This window comes from Gekko japonicus, unplaced genomic scaffold (assembly GCF_001447785.1).
Source record: "Gekko japonicus isolate JY-2015 unplaced genomic scaffold, Gekko_japonicus_V1.1 scaffold2485, whole genome shotgun sequence".
Classification (NCBI taxonomy): domain Eukaryota; kingdom Metazoa; phylum Chordata; class Lepidosauria; order Squamata; family Gekkonidae; genus Gekko; species Gekko japonicus.
The window spans coordinates 190,124-211,495 of NW_015162025.1; the positions used below are offsets into that span (position 1 = coordinate 190,124).

The 21,372-nt window shown below is 39.6% G+C and overlaps 1 protein-coding gene across 3 annotated transcripts in view; it reads left to right on the plus strand.

Moving 5' to 3' along the window:
- Nucleotides 1-15,358, plus strand: part of BICD2 (bicaudal D homolog 2 (Drosophila)) — a 129,689-nt gene extending 114,331 nt beyond the window's left edge. The window contains exons 3-8 of one of the 3 annotated variants that reach the window (XM_015405513.1): nucleotides 362-514; nucleotides 1,066-1,518; nucleotides 2,876-3,895; nucleotides 5,210-5,361; nucleotides 11,309-11,519; nucleotides 14,960-15,358. In XM_015405513.1, coding sequence (XP_015260999.1) covers nucleotides 362-514; nucleotides 1,066-1,518; nucleotides 2,876-3,895; nucleotides 5,210-5,361; nucleotides 11,309-11,519; nucleotides 14,960-14,965 — 1,995 coding nt within the window. In that variant the 3' untranslated portion in view covers nucleotides 14,966-15,358. Of the gene's footprint in view, nucleotides 1-361; nucleotides 515-1,065; nucleotides 1,519-2,875; nucleotides 3,896-5,209; nucleotides 5,362-11,308; nucleotides 12,192-14,959 lie in introns of those variants that run through there. The other 2 variants (XM_015405514.1, XM_015405512.1) reach the window with 2 other exon arrangements.
- The last annotated feature ends 6,014 nt before the right edge of the window (nucleotides 15,359-21,372 follow it).

A 21,372-nucleotide genomic window follows, 5' to 3' on the forward strand; every position in this document is an offset into this window, starting at 1 on the left:
CGTCTAAGAAACAGAGGATGAGCCATTTTTATTTTAAAAGGATTTCTTTATATCCATCCTAATACACTTGTGCTCCAGTTAAGTCTTTTGCCTTTTCATTCTAGCAACCTTTTAGTTTCTTTAAAGGCCACTTCAAAGAATTACCTAACTAAGGGCTTATAGTTTCAAAACCAATGCTTGAAGATTATGGCCTTTGTACAGATATCTTTTTTTAAAAAAAAACCAAAGTCCTTCTCCAGAAGTGTTGATTACTTCATTTTCTGGGCAAGAATGTGAGGGAAAGGTGGGTTCATTCCTGAAATATCACATTGTTGCTTGTGGAAAGATGCATCATGGTTGTTTGTTATGTTCACCATTGCAGATGAATCAGAACGTGGAGGTACAGAGGGGCCGCTTGCGAGATGACATCAAAGAGTACAAGTTCCGAGAAGCCCGCTTGCTACAAGATTACACCGAGCTTGAGGAGGAGAACATCTGCCTGCAGAAACAAGTGTCTGTTCTGAAACAGAATCAGGTGAGTTTGAACATGTCGTTACTTGCAGAGGTGTGAAATTCATTTCTGCTTGGAAAACCATAGTTTGCCACTGACTCCACAAGCATCCATTCTCCAAAGCACTTTGGCTGTTCTTTTCCTTTCATTACAATTCCATTTTTTTGCCTCAACACAGAAATTCAACTCTACATTTTACTGTCTCATTTCTTGTATGACTTAGCAGTTAGAAGCCGTAATATATATTCGTGGATATCATGTATTATTCCTCAGGCACTCTTCAACAGGCTCCAGATTTTACAGGTTAGAAAGTTGTCCTGAAATTTGAGAGGCATCTGCTGTTCAAAAGCAACAGTGGTGATTCTTTTAAACCATTGGTCTGATCCATGTTTATTAAAGGTAACTTTGAAATAGGTTACAAGTTAAAGCACAGTTAAAAGTACAGCAATGCAACTTGAATAGGTTAAAATTAGGCAATATTCAGTTTATTTGTGGCGGGAAAGTTACCTCCTTTGAAGAGTTCTTGACTTTTTTTTTCTCTCATTCCCTGTTAATGTGAAAACTTTTTATGGTAGGTGGAGTTTGAAGGGCTGAAGCATGAAATCAAGAGGCTTGAAGAGGTAACTGAATTCCTCAACAGCCAGCTAGAGGATGCCATACGGTTGAAAGAAATATCTGAACGCCAGCTTGAGGAGGCCTTGGAGACCCTGAAGACGGAACGAGAACAGAAGAATAACCTCCGCAAGGAGCTGTCGCATTATATGAATATCAATGATTCCATGTACACCAGCCAGTTGAACATCTCCTTGGATGGACTGAAGTTCAGCGATGAAACCACAGAGCCCAATAATGATGAAATCGTGAATGGTTTTGAACAAAACTGCCTGAGTAAAATCAGCAATGGCAACAATAAAACATCTGTGCCGAAGAAAAATGAAAGTTTCCCTCCAGCCCCTAGCCTTGTCTCGGATCTCTTAAGTGAGCTGAATATATCTGAAATTCAGAAGCTGAAACAGCAACTTATGCAGGTAAATATACAGAGCCTTAGCCTCCTCAAATCAAGCTTTTTCCATAACATACGCTACTTGTCCCTTTTGTCTCAAGGACCTATGGATAAACATGAATGTGACATTGCTTAGATATGGAGGTTGTTACTTAGATGTTGAGGTTATACAATTAAATGTATGTGTTTAAAATAGATTAGCTTTCCCATATTGTGAATTAAGTGACAGTATCAGATGCTGAACCTCTAACTACATTTTGGCAGCCTATACTTGGATCTTCATATTATTATTATTTTTAAGTTAAAATATATTTTGTTTTATCAGACAGTTGCCCCATGGTCAGTGACTTTTGTTTGTGCAGGGAACTCTGCAAGCAGACTTAAAGAGATTATATTTGCCACAGGGAAGAAGAAAGTCACATACCTATCATGTGCTTTGCCCAGCACGCCAAAATGCCCTGAGTGGTAAATCCTTTAGAGACCCCTTTAATATTTAATAGCATAGTTCAGACTATGAGTGGATAGACTCTTTTTATGTCTTAGAGAATATAAGCCATATATTAATGTGGAAGCAGACAATATTGATAGTTTAATTTTGTATTATTAGCTTATTTTGTAGTGCCTTACAACTTTTTTCAAACACTGTAATGGTTGATGAAGTTTCTTCTGACTTCAAGTTGAACTGGTGGTGGATCATATTTAATTAAGAGAGAGGAACATACAGAATGCTTGTGAACTCTGTAGGAAGTTTTAAAAAATTGCTTACAAAGTAAGCTTTGTTTTCATTTCCACAAACATATATTTAAGTGTACACGCTGGGATTTACCTTTCACTATCTTTCTTTAGGAAGATAAGGTTCTGTGTCACCTCAAGTTAATTTTTCTCTTAGACATGAACAACCAAGGACTGCAAATGCATTCGGAACATGAAATGATCGATGTGTCTAGCAATGTCCCCTGTTTTTTGCAGCTGCCTGCCTTCTTCATTGATGCACAAACTGTGTGCTCCATTATCAATGAAGAAAGTGAGAAATAATGTGAATTGCACAGCATGATGATCATTGACACTTTGAATGTATTGTAGGCCCAGATTCTTCCGAGGGGCCACACCGATCTGAACATTGCTAAGTAGAATAGCAATTGATTTTTTGGCTGATGCATCCATAGGTACAATAGCTAGCTGCAAGAATGCACATGAGTTATGCAGAATCAGCTCCCTGGTTCATCCATAATTGTCTACTTTGACAGGCACTGGCTGTATTCAGCTGGAGACATTAAAGTTAAGAACTGGGACCTTTATATATATACAGCATGTGCTCTGCCTCTGAGTTATGTCAGGTGTTAAAATAGAATAGATCATTATTGATTCTTTATTAACTGCAGATGGAAAGGGAAAAAATGAATTTGTTCTCCACACTTCAAGAGTCTCAGAAACAGCTGGAGAATACCCGGGGAGCCCTTTCAGAGCAACATGAGAAAGTTGGCAGGCTCACAGAGAACCTGAATGCCATGAAGAAGCTCCAGGTCAGCAAGGAACGTCAGTCAGCTCTTGACAATGAAAAGGAACGTGACAGCCATGAAGATGGAGATTATTATGAGGTTGACATCAATGGCCCAGAGATTCTGGAATGCAAGTATAAAGTGGCTGTGGCAGAGATAAGCGACTTGAAAGAAGAGCTTAAAGTCCTTAAGGCCAAATATGAGGAATGTGAGTCCAAGTATGAAGAGGAGAAGAACAGGTATGAGACAGAAACTCAAGCTCTGACAGAAAAGATCACCTCACTGGAAAAATCTAGTAGGCAAGATAGGGAGCAGGTAGTCAGACTGGAGAAGGAACTCAAGAAAGTCAGTGATGTTGCTGGGGAGACTCAAGGCAGTCTTAGTGTTGCCCAAGATGAACTAGTCACCTTCAGTGAAGAGCTAGCTAACCTGTACCATCATGTTTGTATGTGCAACAATGAAACTCCAAACCGGGTGATGCTGGATTACTACAAAGAGGGTAAAGGAGGACGCACCAGTCCAGAAGGCAAAGGCCGCAGGTCACCAATCCTGCTGTCGAAAGGCTTGTTGTCCATAGACTTAGGAAAATCAGAAAATGGGAGTGGTGACAGCAGTCCATCACCAGTGTCATCTCTCCCATCACCAGTATCAGATCCTAGGAAGGAACCAATGAACATTTACAATCTGATTGCCATAATTCGTGACCAGATAAAGCATCTGCAGGCCGCTGTAGATAGAACAACAGAGTTGTCCAGGCAACGGGTGACTACACAAGAACTTGGGCCAGTAGTGGACAAAGACAAAGAAGCCCTTATGGAGGAAATCTTGAAGCTGAAATCTCTGTTGAGCACCAAAAGAGAGCAAATCGCAACTCTGAGAACTGTTCTAAAGGCCAACAAGCAGGTGAGCAATCTATATAGATAGTAACTTTCTGCAGTTTTGCCAGAAGTGTTCAGATTCTCATTTAACCCTAACCCTACCATTCAGTGGTTTTAAATGCCAGATGCTGCTTCATGCCTCAATAAATGCCAGCCTTTCCTATTGACTCACATATGGTTGTCTACACATTATAATCACTATGTGGATCAGCCTCCCTGTAGCAAGTTTTGCATCAATCAGTGCTATTTCATTTTTTAAAAAATCTGCATATCTATTCAGCCATTCAACCACCTATACACCCTCCTTGGAAAAAAAAAATAAACTTCCAAGATGGTGTATAACACAATAAATAATTTAGCGGCAACAGTTGCTTTTCTCAGATGTCCTTAAAATCAAGGACAGTGAGTTATAGTTAGTTACCCCACTTGAGATCCACTGTAGTCTGGTAATTAGAGTGTTGAACTAGGAGGAGGAGGAGGAGGAGATTGGATTTATACCCCCACCCTTCACTACCTAAAGGAGTCTCAGAGCAACTTACAATCTCCTTTCCCGTCCCCTCCCCACAACAGACACCCTGTGAGGTAGGTGAGGCTGAGAGAGCTCTGACAGAAACTTCTCTTTTTCAAGAACAGCTCTTATCAGAACTATGGCTTGCCCAAGGTCATCCAGCCAGGAGCAAGTGGAGGAGTGGGGAATCAAACCCAGTTCTTCCAGACTAGGGTCCGCGCACTTAACCACTACACCAAACTGGCTAGTACTACCCGATACATTGGTATTCTGCTCACCATCACAGATAAATTCTTTCTGGCAGTATCCACATATAAAATGTAATGTTTAAATTGATCTGTGTCCTATAGTCCTTTCTTTCCACAGTAGCTTCAGAGGAGTGTTTTTCTTTGTTAGCTCTCACCTGTATGCTGCTGATCCTCTCCTGTGTGATACAGCAGAGTCTGAAATATGTATTTATGTTACAAAGGTGCTCCGTGGGAATCTTGTACCTCAAAGAAGCAGCAACCTAAAGTAAAGGACTGCTGGCAGTCTTTTGCTTTCAAGGCCTGGTCAATCTTCACACAGCTGTTGTGGTGGCAAAGAGTCTGACATCCTTCGACTCCTATTGCATTATCTTTTTTCTTGCTTGATTTAGATGAATTATGAAGAGTTTTCCCAATGGAATATGATTGGATTCATTGGTGTTAGAGAACAGTGACTGCTGTTGCCAAGCCATTGTTTTGATAGAAGAACAACTGAAAGGCTCTTTATCCAACTGGTTTGTGAAAAATTCCCTTAACTGTTAATGTTTTATCGTTCTCGTTCTCCCTCTTTCTGATAAACAAACAGACGGCAGAAGTTGCCCTTGCCAACTTAAAAAGCAAATATGAAAATGAAAAGGCCATGGTTACGGAGACCATGATGAAGCTCCGCAATGAACTGAAGGCTTTAAAAGAAGATGCTGCTACCTTCTCTTCTCTGAGGGCTATGTTTGCTACCAGGTAAGTGTGCCAAAAATTCAACAGAAGTTAACTACGAGGGAAATAAATAGAACTCGCTAAAGTACCATCCCTGGGAAATGGCAAAATATGAGCTTAGTCCACGATGGAACTAAGGTGTGTGTATGAGTGAATGGGAGGGAGAGATAAGTTTTATACTTTAATATTAAAATCCATTTTTTTTCTTTTACACAAATATGAGAGACATTTCTTCAATTCTGTAAAACATAAACACAAAAGAAAACCCTGAGGCTGAATGCATATACATTGTACTGTGAAAATAAAAAAAGGTGTTGCTAATGGGAACAACCATAACTTGGTTTAAAAAAATATAAAATATAAATAAAATATAAAGTAAATGCCTAGAGCATACTGAAAGGTGAAGTTGTAATTTGGCAATGATCCTTTCCCCCCCCCAGTGCAGTCCAGAGCACAGCTTAGGCCTTCTAAACTGAAATTACTTCAATGGACATAGAAGAGTGCAACTTTACTTAGAATTGCAGTTACTGGCATATGTGAAAGGTGGATGAAAGATGTATTAGGGTTGTGTTTCTTTTGCTGCTTGATTTAATACTTTAATCACTGAAGTACAATGCATGAAGTTTGTTTCTCTCATTCATATATGTGGTGCTGCTAGAAGATATGGGGGTACGTTACATGCTACAAACGTTTCTTTAAAAAAAACCTTTGAATCTTACAAATCACTGTTTATCATAGGCTTCCTGTTAAAAAAGATCAAAATGTCTGGGGACACAATAGAATGGAAATTAGGAAGAACATTCCACCACATGCCTACATGCCTTAAAAAAACCTCTGGATTAGTGCCTCTGGAAAACAGAAAAGACAGTAGATAGGGTGTTGAATGAAACATGATAATACGACTCCTGGGAAGAGATAAGCCAATGGTGCTACTTTGGCAAATACAAGAGGGACCAAGCAGATGTTAACAATAGCCATTTGATGTGACAATAATTTACATGCCTAACCCATATAATTTTCACAAACCACAAGGGGAGAAAGAGCTATGTGTGAGCCTTAAGGTAATGCTTACCTCTTCTTTTAAAAAAAAAGTTTGGCAAGAGCAATTTTATACTGAAATGGAGTTTTGTACCATCTGTTGAAGTGTGCTATGTTAAAATAATGGACATTTTTAAAATCCCCCATTTCTTTTCTCAGAATTTGAGAAGATACTGTGGTAGCATACTAGAAGACAGTGACTTCCTCCCCAGTAGTGTTGTATTGTGAGAAAGTATTACCTTTGACTAGAAGTGCATTAGTTTTATTTTTCTAGATAAAAGGGAAAAGTGTACAGACACCAGTAAAATGTAAAGGAAACTCATGTTGTCTCGACCTGAAATCTGAGGAGTTTGTTGCTGTGTTTCCCAGGAAAGTATATTTTCCCTGACACTCAGGCATCCTTCATTTCTCTATTATAACAGAGTGCACCAGACTTTGTAGAATTGTGACCTCTCACATTTGGGACAGTAAATGACAATCTAATTGCTATTGATGTAATATTTCGACTTGCAAAGAAAAATTATGAAAGCTTTCTAAATTTTATTTAGGCTGATGTCTTAAGTTTACATACCAGGAAGCAAGTCTCATTAAACTATAAGAGCATACTTCTGAGTAAATCTGATCTTACTATTTCTAATTAAATTGGCAAAGCTTCTGAGAGGAAGAGTAGAAGACTAAATGCAGGAGGGCCTGGTCCTCCCGTAGCTCAGGAAGCTAGCACATTTTATTACTTGCTTCCATGAGATGTTTTGGTAGGTCTGGGTGGTTTGTGGGGGAAACCAAGTGTAATCTGCATCTGGGAATCTACAGTGGCATCTTTGCTAATTGAAGTTTAAGTAGCTGAAAGTATCTCCAAAGGATCTGAAGGATATCTCCCCATTTTACTGCACATTGCTGCTTTTTGGAGAAATTACTGCAAGTATTATGAGTGAAGCTATAAAGTAGTTCTTTGGAATAATTTATGGCAGATGACACTGTCAAGTAAAGATCATGTGTGATATTTAGGCCATAGTTAAAACGCTGACAGGAAAATGTTCTGGGATTAATTAACTATTTTGCAAGCACATGATAGAGTTAAAATTATTAAACATGTATGAATAGATACAACACGTAGCCCTTATTAATAAGTAATGTTACTGCTGAAATGCTTTTGAAACTGATTTAGCTTGGACACGTTACCTTCTAACAGTTTTAAAAGAATAATTAGAAGTTAAGCTTGCCTCCTTGTCAGCCTCTCAAGTTTTTTTCCCTCTTATAGCCATAAGAATTCAAAAGTTATGCTGTGTTTCTTATATAAAACATGGTACAGTAATAACATTCCTTCCATTCTGATTTTCCTGGTTAATCATTAAGAGGTCAGAATGTGATAACACCAAAGTTTTAGAACTACACTTTATATCTATTTAGTTTATTGGAGTCATTAAATAGAAAAATGTTCAAAACCCTAATGAAAGGCATGAAAGCTCTCTTATTTTACATTTGGCTCCTGTACTAGTGCAGTAGTTTAGTAAACTAGCTTTGCTCACAGCATGAGAAGCTATTGAAGGAAAAACATTCTAGCCACTGAAAAAGCTGCACATCTATAAGGTATTATTTAACACTGTATAAATAACTGTACATAGTACAGATGCCTGTGGAGGAGAGGGAGTTTAGCTCTGGCACACCTAAGGCCATTAGTGAGAGCCTTCAGGCATGCTGTAAAACAGTCCCTTTCGCTCCTCACCAAAACCCTCGAGCATCCCATTGGCGCATGCCCACTTCTCATAGACACCAGGTTTCTCCAGCTAATGTGTGTGCAAGAAACCGGTGTTGTTGGGATGGAAAGAAGTAAAGAATGTTAGACTGTGGGAAATATTAGGATATGCTTCCTTCCCAGTGTTTCCCATGACTGTAGATTGATACCTACTTTCGCAGCTGGAGAAATGGAAGATTTTAAAATCAAGCAGGCTGTTTTATTGGGGAGTGGGGGCTGATACCTGCAGCCATCATGGGTATAATTTGGGGAACACTGTCTTGTATGATGCATACTGTCAGTGCAGGCTACATGGAAATACCATGCTATATAGTATATTTCATTGCTGAGCAAACCCAGCCTGCAGTTTAATTTGACAGCATGTCAATACCTAATCTTAGATTTTTAAAAAATTGCATAATTGGCTTTTCTATAGAAGTACTCACAATAGTCCATTCACAAACATTGTCTTTAAAATGTAGAGCATATACAGTAACCTTGGAGAAATACAGTAAAGCTCATAAAGAAACACGCACCATAAAGATGATGTCATTTCCTCCTGTTTGTCATGTTGCTGTGCCGCCATCCCATTTGGTGGTCCACGTGACAGTCTTTGACAAGCTGGGGCTTCAGTAACAGCAAGCTGAATGGTGATGCGAATAGCCTATTGCGTGGGAGGCTTGTACTCTCTTTCCTGCAGTGCTCATGTTTCTACTGGCTTCTCAGGTCCTTTTAGGAGCAATCAAGAAGAAATGTATGTCGATTTTCCTCTCTCAGATTTTAAAGCAGCATTTATCCGGCAGGAATGTAAGTAGTTGACTGTGAGGTTCCCATTTCTCCCAGGGAAAGAAATAGGTTGTTGTGGTTGTTTAACACAAAAGGAGTCGAAAAGGAGCTTTTGGCCCACGATTGTTCTAAGCTTAGAATTCCAGGGGTGTGCTCTGTAGCGGAATATGATGATGAATCACTCATGGTCACCATTCTCGTTTTGGAGCCAGGACAATTTATAACATGCCGGTAGTTTCAAGAGGGTAGCTAGTGTCTTTCCGCAGTAGAAGAGCTAGATTTGAGTCCAGTAGCACCTTAGAGACCAAGGTGTTCAGAGTATAAGCTTTCAAGAGTCAAAGCTCCTTTTGTCAGATACAAGGGTCCCTGCCACACGGCAGGAAAAAAAACCAGGCAAAGTGTGGCTTTTAAAAGCCGCACCAAAATAGAGACGCCGCGGCGGGATCCCATGGATCTCCTGAGCCGCGGCGCCGTTGCTCCCCGGCATGATCAGATGCCGGGGAGGAAGCGACCGTCGGGAGGGGGAGGCTGCCGAACTGCGCACGTCTGAGCATGCGCAGTTCGGCCAGGAGCCGGGGATGAGCCGGTGGAAGGACGCGCCGGCCTTGATGCGCCCTTTCCCAAAGAACCACCTAGGTAGGTGGTTTATTTTTGATGCGGGGTTTTGGGTGGAAGGGCCGGATCGGGAACGGGTGCGCCACGCTTCCCAGATGTTGCTGTGGGATCGCGCCCATTTTCTGCGCCCCCAATCCGTCCCTCTCCCGGCCCAAAACCTCTCGTGTGACCGGGGCCAAGGATTTTTTTTTTTAATCTGCTGAAGGGAACTTTGACTCTTGAAAGCTTATACCCTACAAAGTCTTGGTGGTCTTGAAGATGGTACTGGGACTCCTGTCTAACGCTTACAACATGCAGACTTCGAAGCTAAAGAGTTCTGTAGTGTGTCAAGTACGGAGCGTCTGATACATCCCTGAATTGTCACTTTCCCTTTAGTACTGGGACTTGACACACAATTTGGGTAGCTGGGGAGGAGGCTGACATCACAGCAGGCCTCTTTGAAGCATGTTTGCAATGGGATATCACAGGCTTAATTTCTAAAAGGGAAAAAGTAATGGGGCTTTCCGAGGTGCCTCTCTGATGTGTAAGTCCTTCCTTCTAAATGACTGGCTGTTTTTCCTCTGTGGTGAGGGAAAAGCAGAATGTTTAGCTCAAAGGTGTTCTCTTATTCTAGGGTAAAATACTGGTATTAAGAAAGGGCTTGTGTATGTGTTTGCAGGTGTAAGTTTTATGTAAAACATAAAAGGAAGTTTTATGTAAGACATTACAGTTGCCTTCTGGAAAGGAAAAGTTAATAAACAATAATTACAGTGTGTTGCGCTAACTAATGCGCAAGATCAGTGTTATAAGTGTTCTTTAAAAATGCTGCCACAATGCGGACTTCATTGTTAAGGGCTGAAGGTCAGGAATGGTAGCTAAGAGGAGAATTAAATTGTACTTCAGGATAGACGGATAAAGAGACAATTCAGTAGTGGAATGACTGCATTATGAGACCTGTAACATGCAAGTGGTTTGCTGGTGATCACCCATCTTTTCCTTCTCCCCAGCAGTCTTCTCTGACCATGGGAAAGTTTATTCCCAGGGTTGTAGGACCTGCATGGAGTAAAAGTCATGTGGGTTGGGAGGCTGCAGTGAAGCAGGTGAATGGGGTGAAATCACTCCATCTTCTGTGAGCAGAGTTTCGCTGATGGAAGAGGAAGTAGGGAACTTTTTCACCCCCTTCCTTCTCCCCAGTACAGCCTCCCAATTTGCATGGCTCCATGCGGGTCTCACAGCCCTGGGAATACTTTCCTGAGGTAAAAGATAGCTGTTGTGGAGAGGGGAAAGCTGTGAAGATTGGTGGTCTTTTTTGCATCCTTTGTTCTAGATCCAGCCAAGGATTTATATCTTTGTAAGATAACATTTACATTAGGATTTAGAGTTTAATTTCACTTCTGACAAACTTATAACCTACTGTAGCAGAAGTCTTAAGGCCATTTTCAATATCAGTTTCTTGACTGATATCCTGATCAAGATATCCTGTACAATTTCAGATTGTATGGGTGAGAAGCTAAACACTCAATGCCATTCCATGTCAGAATTGTGCCTCGTGTAAAGAGCGTTTATCTTAGAAACCAGAAATTCTGGACAGAATTGTTTTGGAAACAGATAGTCTTGGGTAATGTATACAAATAGACATCATCCATGTGCCGAGAATCAACATGTATGGGGACTGTTGCCCTGGCAACTTTTGGGCTCTGAATGATACATTTTGTCACTCTAAAGGCCAGGGAAATCACAACAGTTGTCTGAATGTAATATGTGGCCCCAAAATCCCCCTGTTCCAAAGCTGTGTTGCTTAAAAGTGTTTTTGTATTGCAGATGCGATGAATACGTCACCCAACTGGATGAAATGCAACGCCAGCTTGCTGCTGCTGAAGATGAGAAGAAGACTCTGAACTCCTTGCTCCGCATGGCCATTCAGCAGAAGCTGGCCTTGACACAGCGCCTTGAGCATCTTGAGCTGGATCATGAGCAAGCCAAAAGGGTGCGCACAAAATCCACTTCCAAAGCCAAGAGTAGTAACCCCAGTGTAAGTCATATACGATCCTGCGGAGACAGATCTGAAGGGTCTGTGCTCAATAACCAGGTCTTTTGCAGTGAGAAATATAAGATCTGTTGCGACTAAGGAGGCAGGTAGAAGGTCATAAATGTGTATCTAACGTTTGTGCTGTTCAGTGTCAGCATAAATCCCCACTATTTTAATGTTGCAGTGATGAGTGGATTTGTACTAGTATGTTGTTAAACCATGTAATACAGGTTGTATTATAGTGGTCTTAACTGTAACTGAATTACAAGTATGGGGCAGGGGTAATGCTGTTAACCAGTTAAGCAGTGGAAAAGTCCTCGGCTGTTTCCACAAGGAGCGAGCATGGTTTTGCTGTCTTATGGGTAAGTGTTAAAAGTGCACACCAGGTATATGGCATCTGGTGTTATTAACTGTAGCTTGTATAGCACAAATGTGATCCTTTCCCCTGGGTTAGAGGCGTGCTTCATGGTGGAGATAATTTCTCTGGCAACAAGCATCACCTTGTTTAATACATTTGAGAAGTGGTGAAAAGAATCACTTGTAATTAGGTGCATAACCTGGGTATGGAGAGACTTCAGAAATCAAACGCCAGTTAAAAGTTGCTGCAGTGGCAGTGGGTTGCTTTGCATTATCTCCACTTTTCAAAGTCCAGAAGCTTTCTTATAAGCTGCAAAAGCCAGAACAACTTGAGTGAGAGTAGATTTTGAGATCCTCTGAAATGTTTATGCTCAGCTTCAGAGGATTAACCTATAGAAAATTGCACATAGAAGATATGCAATATTATTCATTCTGGAGTGAAACTTAATGCTAAAAAAAAAACAAAATTAGGATCTCAGCACTTCAGAAAAGTTATGCGGTGGGATAGTAACATCTACTGCAAAGATTTCTGGGGTTATCATGTTTTTTCTGGCCGTATCATGCTCTGGGTAGAATACACCAGGCACTGTTCAGCCAAAATTAAGCTCCAAGTCTGTTGATTTCACTGAGAGACTTAAAGATGAGCTGAACTGTCTCCAATTGCAATCAGTGGACTTCATCGTGCCCTTTATTATGCTATCTACACGGTATTTGTGTACACACTTAATTGGAATATGTTATAGTGTTGTCAAGTTGCAACGCGGTTCCTTTTACCTGTCAGTATTAAGGCTTAGTCAGATAGCTTTACGGAGCTCTGACTTTGTTTTAAGCGAAACAAAATAACAAAATATACTGCATTTCTTATGCAAGCACATGTTTCACAGGGCTCTACATTCTAGGCACAGGAAATTAAATAACCAGTTTATTATTGCTGAAACATAATTATGAAGTAGGTTAGATATATGTATTTTTTTGAAAAAATACTTTGCCCACCCATTGAACTTTTAAGGGGCCTTTTTAGCCACTTAATTTCAATATGTTATTAATAAGAATAATAAAAAGTGTACTTCATAATTGGTGCCTATAAAAGCAGTAATGATACAAGACTGGGGGGTGAAATGATGCTTTTAAAATTGTGGTAAATCTAAAGAGCACAATAAGGCATATTTCTGTGAAAAAGGAAAAAAACCCCAGAAAGATTCAAAAGTGCCTAGTTTCAAACTTCATTTCAATGTAAAGCCCTGTTCATTTTGTACTCTTTTCAAATGACGTTGTATGGTTAGAATATTAGTTGGAAGTAATGTAGGCCCGCACAGCTGTGTCTGTTTATAGTAGTACATTCTCGCCCTTCCCCCATTCCTCCAAGCCATGCTAGTAATAACCTGGGTGTCTGCCTCATCTCACAATGTGATTTCTTTTGTAGACGATCAGCAGTTTGCTTCCTCTGTATTGCCACTCTGCCTATAAAGTAGTTGAGGGGTATAGCGGCGTTACTGTAAGATGATAAGGGGCACTCCACCTGCTTTCCTAGCAGAGGAAACCACGTGGTGCTTGAACCTCTCGAGAAATTGGAAGCCCCCTCTCCCATCTGCAAAAAGAGACCTGTGAATCTTGCATCTAGAAAGATATATATATCTCCTGATATATCTGCTTAAATTTAAAGTAATTGTGAATTATCTGGGTCTAATACATTACTGAAGAGTCAACTAGCATAAGAGAGTTGGTTTCTTTTCTTAAAACAAAATTAGATTGCTTAGTGTCAGAATGGCAGGTTCCGTATGCCTCACTTATGACTGCCTTTGCAGGAAACACTGTATTCTCTGGAATTTGAGCTTTAATATTACTATGTAGCAGGTTTTGATGTTTTTAGAAGCAGAACGCCTTTTAACAATGTTCAATCCTGCTTTGTTCCTCTTTGCTGCACAATAACCCCCCAAAGGCCTTTTTAACTCCCCTCCCTCATTCTTGCATTGTCTGTGATTTTCTTTTTTTTTACAAAATGCCTGTGGGAGGGAGAATAACTAGGCATTTAGAATGCTATGCTGTTTTGCTCCATTTGAAGCAACCAGCTATTTTTGCTTCCAGATTAATGGGGAGCTGTTAATACAATGCTAACCATATCCTTTTTTTTTTTCCTGCTGGTGCTCGTAGCGCGGAGTACTTACAGGAAAAAGGAAGTTTTAAGAAATGGATTGCATTGGCAGGTTTTCAAGTTAATTGAAAGAAATTGGGAAGTGTCAGTGTTGTTCGAGGGTAGCAGTGTCTTATCAGTAGTCCACTCATTGTAGCAGTACAAGGGTTTTCCACAGGTTTACTTATGGTTTTCGTCATCACCTCTACATCCTTTTTACACAAAGGGGTGCAGCCAACTGAGCTCTTGCACCATTTTATGCCTGGAAGTTAGACAAGTAGCCATGATTGTTGGATCCCCTCCTGGAGCAATGCTGCCACACTCTTACTGTTTTGTGGCAGCTATATGAGTCCAACTGGTTTTAATCCTTGGTAGAAAGAGAAAGAATCTCAAAAGGTGAATTGCTGCTTCTGTTGTCTAAACTTGCGTTCCAGATGTTCAGAGTTTGTAATCGTTGTCGGCTTCCTAAAACTAACTTCTGTTAATATCTAAAAGTGTCTGCTTTTGTTGGGTTGGGATGCAGCATGGGAAACTTACTAAGCCATCACCTACCTCTGCGAGCAGAACTTTTCTCACGAATGATTTACTATCCTCTGCATTGGCTGGCATGAGACACTGACCTGCATGTTTCTGGAGAGCCTACAGCTTCGTTGATAACTTCTCTTGCCTACTCCTTGCTGTCTACTGTTTGCTTGAGCAGCAGAGCTTGATTCAGGACTTGTAAGGAACTTTCTTCCTGTAGAGCTTTTGCTAGCCGGCAAGTGCATCGAAGCATTGTTTTCAGATGCTTGGAAAGCACACTCAAGCTAAGATGGCTGCCTGACCTTTGACAACTAACAGCCCCTCAGCTGACTAATGTGCTATGGACTTTTAGTTCTTAAATTGAAGCATAATGAACAAGCTTTTTGAAAAATCTCTAATGTTATTATTATTTTTTTTACTTTCCACTTTTCAGCTGTAGAGTAGTTCCTGGAGAAGACCATTGCAACTGTGCAACTTTGTATCTTAGCCTGTGTCGATATGGTTAGAAGTGGTGATAACCTGTTGCACAAAGAATGGAAACCACTGATAATGATCCCCCCCTTTAAAGCAAAGCCACACAATTTTCAGTCTGCTTGGGGGGGTTTTAATTCCCTTTTTTGGCAAATTATGTCTGGATACAAACAAAAAGCTTTACACCTTTAAATGCTGCTGCAGGAAGAAACCTTACAAATGCTGAAGAAAACCTACTTCATAATGTAATAATTGCCATGGCGGCTTACTTTGGCCTGCTAGAAATGTTCAAATGGGTATTTTGTTTCCTTAGAGCATTCATGTTTTTTTTTTAAGTCTGATTGTTTAAACCTGTGCACTTTTAATATTTTGATATTTACTTTCTTTTTATTCTTTTTGTAGAAGAGTTTATATATTAAAAAAAATCCAGTGATTTATGCTAATAATCTCCCTCCAGTTTGGACTTGTGCTTGATGGTTTTTATTGTTTTCCATCTGCATGTGGCAGAGTTATATATTATATTGGTTTTGCTCTACACTGTGTTTAAGAAAAGAACTTCAACACAAACTGTGGGTTCTTTTAAAGTATATATGTGCTGTGAATCAGCAGCTTACTTTCTTTGCTCATTTTTTAATTATAAAATGTTAAGCTTTATCTGTTTTTAAATTACTGATTTTAACTGCCATGTTAATTGAGAAATCCAGGGTATTCAAATTCTGGGGTTTTTTCATATTGTATTATTATTCTTAGGAATAGTTCAATGTAACAAGAAGAAAACTTGACTTTGCTCTGGTTAAAACAGTTATAGGCACTTGAAAAAAAATTTAGTGTTACCTATAAATTCCAGAATAGTCTGGGTTTTAGGAAGATGTTATGGTCGTATGATTGGTTAACAGAATTTTGTACAACAATACCACTTAAATTCCAAATTGGAATTGTTTTTGTTACTACTTTGTTTTATTGTGCCAAATTGTGGTACAGTCTAGGAAGACAAATTCTAAAGTTGTCAGTGATGGGGTGTTCTATTTCAGCGCCTTTGTGTTGTTTAATTGTTGCCAGTAGTGCCTTTCATAATTTTAAGGGAGAGCGTAGGCTAGTTTAGTCTGTCCAAGAAAAACAGAAACAGTGGTTTTGGAACCAAGGGATCCATGTGGAGCAATAAGTGCAAAGTGAACTCCCCTATCGCACATTTTTTTTAATGGCTAGACCGTCTATAGAGACGATATATGCGCAAATTGTAAAAAATTCTGTTAGTCAATGATACTTCATCCTGCAAATCCTTGCAAATTCAGGGGCTTAAAAGAAGAAAAAAACAAAATATAAATGAAACCTGATTTATACTTTGTGAACCAAATGGCTTTTATTGAACAAAATAATAAGCAAGATGTATTAACACATTTGTGGTTACAGTACAGAGGATGTTTTGGGACTTTTGGTGTTCTGGTAGCTTTGTATGGTGGTGGATCCAGTTTAACCATAGTATTGTTTGCAAATGTGAAGAAGAAGAAGAAGTCGACAACAACATTTAATATTTTTCTCTTGCATGTTGTATCTAATCATTGTAATTTCAGGAAACAGAAACTGTAATGTGCCTCAACAAGATGTACCTGTTTGTCGTGGTGCTATTTGTTGAGGCTACTTGGAATGATTAAATTGGTACTTTGGGGGGGAAGGGCTTCCTCCTTTTTTTAAAAAAAAGTAAAAATTGTAATAATAATGTCATGGGGAAAAGTTTTCTGTTTGCTGGAACAAAACTTTATAATTCCTAGAAGTGGGGACTTATATTTTCATCTTTTGGTTACAGTATTGACGCATATTATGTTTAAAATTACATCTCTATGTGGGTATTTATTTGAAATGTCAAAGTACTGTATTATGTTTTTATGTGCATTACCTTTTAGTGGTGGATTGGTCTCCATTTTATTGTTATATGCATGTACCCTTTGCCAAGTAACCTTTACACAGACCTGGAAAAAGTGGATGTAATTGCTTAACAGGAAGATGTGGAAGCTGATTAAGGGACACTGTGTGTTAATTTGATAACTTTAGGATGTGTAGAAGGCAAAACAAATGTTAATTCCAAATTAATCAAAAAAAGAAGCGCGGGTTGTGTAGGAAAGCAATCTACCTGCGTAAAGGTAGTCACATTGGCAGTATCAATAAAGGAGAAAGAAGACATTATGCCTGATTTATTTTTGAATTATTTTACCATAAATAAAATATACGATCAGCATACCAGACTTGAAACCCCCAATAGACAGTTAGAGCTCAGGTATGTACCCATTTCCTACCTCTTAGCCCCCCCCCCCCATCCAGCGCTTGGGCCATATCTATCTATCTATCTATCTATCTATCTATCTATCTATCTATCTATCTATCTATCTATCTATCTATCTCTGTGTGTGTAAGTAAACATTTTTATGTTTTAACAGGTTTCAGTTCCCTTTCATGGCCTCTTTACACTTTCTGGGCATGTTCTAGCCAGCCATTTTAAGTCCTTTTCAGTGGGAGAAATTAATTTAAAGGTGTTTACATTTGGTCACAAACAGTATGTCATTCAGGCATGTTCTCTGTTTGGCTTAGAAAGGAAAAGTAACACCCTTGAATGCAGAAGCAAAGTACAAAAGTACAAGAAGGTGTTTCAAAAATAGGGTTGTACATCACCTGACCCACAATATGAGAAAAAATATATATAATGAGCATACAATTATAAACAATGTTCAATATACCACTAATAGTTTTATAACTAGAAAAGCATACAGTAGAAACTGATTGGCAGTATAACACATAGAAAGTGTACAAAAGAACAAACAGATGGATTGCCAGCCAAAGTCCATTTTGAGTGAATCTTCATCAGAACATTGTCCTATTTATTCAGACCATTTGTAATTTTAAAGACAGCCACCAATTCCCAACAAGGAACCAAAAGAGATTTCTCATCAGCACTATAGAAGATGCAACATGACGTCGACTATCATTCAAAGCCATGGTTTAATTGAACTTAATTGTACATAAGGCCGTATATGGGCCACTTCACTAGCTAGGGTCATTTAGGGCTCACCAAACCGAGATTTTAAATGATGTTTATAACGCGCAGGGCGTTTTTGTTTTTCTGTCATGTCATAGCTGGCTCATGGTGATCCTGTGGGGTTTTCAAGGCAAAAGAGGTTTAGAGGTGGTTTGCCATTGCCTGCCTCCACATCATGACCCGGGTATTCCTTAGTGGCCTCCCATCCAAATACTGGCCAGGACTCCTTAGCTTCTGAGATCTGACAAGATCAAGCTAGCCTGGGGCTATCCAGGTCAGGGCAACCCACAATTAGCCTTAAGCATGGTTTTGTGTGCTCTACAAGCACAGACATCCTGGTTTAGTGCTGGCTTGTTTCCCTGGTCCTTCCTTCACCATAATACAAGTCAGGGAACAAACCAAGTTTCTGTGGGAGAAAGAGTGATGCAACCAGCATTTTCCAAAGGAAACAGGAATTGAATGATCACGTGTGAACCAAATCCTGCTTTTACAAATGAACCCTTGTTTTGCATTGTATCTGAACTTTCCATGGCAGTCCTGGGAGTGCTGCCATGCAGTGCTTCAAAGGATCCTTAGAGAGAGGTCCACAATATAGATCAGGGAAAAGTAAGTAATTTAACTAGGTTTATGGCTAGAATAAAGGTTGAGTACATTATAAACACCCTTCGGCATACTGCAAATGTTTATGATCTGTGATATGTCATTGCATAGTTAATACTTTTCTATATAATACTTCTATATACATGCACATATGATAGCACTTCACAAGCGTCTGAGTAGATTACCAAAAGCTATTGCTTGAGAAGACCTTGAACAAATAAGGTGCCGTGGTTGGTTAGTGCAGTGGTTAAGAGTGGAGGACTGTAATCTGCAGAACCCGGTTTGATTCCCCACCACTCCACATGAGGCCTGCTGGGTGACCTTGGGCCAGTCACCATTCTCTCAGAACTCACTCAGCCCCACCTACCTCACAAAGGTGCCTGTTGTGGAGAGAGGAAGGGAAGGCAATTATAAGCCGCTTTGAGGCTTCTTAGGATAGAGAAAAGCAGAGTATAAAAAACCCAACTTCTTATATTGGATTTAACAAAAATACAAGTAATACATAGTGAAACAGTCTTTCCTATTGTAAGAGAAACACTAGACTTCCTTGGAATTATTATACTTTAAAGAATTATAGCTTATGGAAGATACCTTGCCCTTCCTCCTTTAAAAGTACCTTCCACTAGAGAGTTCACTGTGGCATACAGGGGGATGATCCCATTTTAGATGAGGAATGTTGGCTGCCAGCCTAATCTAGGGTGTGGGACTTGATCTCTAGTCTTACTAACCTGTCACTGTATTCATTACATCACAGTTTCTTTCTTTGAACTTATGTTCTATACAGTCGTCTATCTCGATCCTGCTTTTGTTTATTCATGCAAATCTGCAATTTATATTTTCTCTGTAGGATTTGTCAATCTGCTATGCTACTTGCCCAATGAAATTACAAATAGTAATAACCAGTTGCCTATAATACTTTGTACATGAACAAGGAAAACAGGTAAGATGTTTTGCAAAGATAATATTAGCAGAGAGTGTGGTTTTTTTACTCTATTAATCTTTGTTAAATTTAAGACAAAAAAAAATATCTCCCCCCTCTGGAAAACAACACATACAAAATTTCCGATTTTATTCCCCTCTCAAAGTATTTTATGCTGCAGTGCTACAGTATAACGATCACAAATCAGATTTTACAATAGCAGTACATTTCAAAGAATGCATCAGTTAGTTAATACATTCAGTGAGACGTTTAGCCTGTATCTACTGTTCTAATGATTTTTAAAAACACACAATTATCTCGAAATAAATATTTTTTTTAAAAAACACACCCTTTTCTACATCTAATTAGGCATATCAGTTTTACACAAAGCAACATGTTTCCTCATTCCTCTGATCTGGTTCTCATGAGAAATTAGCCTTCCGCATTTCAAGTAGTGGTTGTAAAATGGGGGCTTAGGCTTGTAACCTGAGCACAGGGTAGGAGCTCTAGGCTGACAGACGATGCATTTCTTAATCTTGGGGGAACGGAACCTTCTCCTACTCCTGCCTGTCATGACCAATCTGCAATTTAATGCTGAGCGCTTGTTGCCTGGCTCTAGGGACACCTCTAAACAGCCAAAAGAGGGGGTGGGGATTGGATTATAGTACAGTTGTTTGTTATGAGAGGAGAACTGAGTCTACAACAACTAGGCCTGAGCCTTCAGACTGCTGAGTTCCTTCTCTGTCTTCCAGATTTTAGGGACTGCTGGAGTTATGGGCCTTTTTTCCTGTCAAAATAGGCAATGGAAAGAGTGAAGAATATGAATTTTTCTAGCCCACATCCATGATGATTGGAAAAGGAAGATGGTAGCAGTGCTGCCTTCTGTTTTCAGAGCTTCTTAGGCAACAGGATCAATTTTCGGAATGTAAGCTTGGCCACTTAGAATCAAAACAGTCATTTGTCATGGACCGTTTCCTGCTCAGGAGCGATTCATGCTGCTGCCAGGTCAATATGAAAGTCGTCAAACCATAGGGACAGAAGTTGCGAACTGAAAGCAGAATGGGTTTGCATCTTTTCCTGCCTTCCCCTAGGAGCCCCCTAAGATCTCTGGAAAGCCAATGCTGGAGGTTGAAAGTCTTCTGCACAGCTCTCCCCCATCTTTTTTCTTCTGCTGGAGGAGAAACAGTGGTACAGCAAGCTTTCCATTGTCATTAGAAGGAAGAAAGGCCATTTTGCTCAATTCCTTCTCCTCCCTGCAGCCCTCCATTTCTCATGGCATTTTGCCCATGAGGCTTTCCTGATTCCCAGCATTAACCTTTCAGGGATCTTAAAAAACTACTGGGAGAATAGGTGTGTGTGGGGGGGTAATGTATCACTGATGGCCTTGTGCTTGTGGTGTATATGGATGGTGCTACAAAGTTCCAGTTCCATCAAATCATTCAGCTACCATTGCCCATATGAGTAATCTGAAATACCCAGTCTTAAACCTAGCATATTTACTTGTGATTCTGTGCACAGATGTACTCATATAAGGTAGTACAGCATAATAGATAATATACAAATTCAAACTAGGTGTGGTGGAGTGTAGAGGAGAGTCTGAAACTGGCCAGGAACAAGATTTTTCAAGAAAAAGATCTTTGGACATCTTCAGAACAATTTTTTTATCTGAAGTGATTACTAGAGAGGTAAGGAGGCAATCCATCTCCATTACTAAAGTGTGAGGTTGGAAAAAAGAGATTTTTCACTCCATTAATATAAATGTATTTTTTAAAATCTTGCTGGCTCCACCAATATCCTATTTCTGACAGTTCATCAACAACATTAGAAT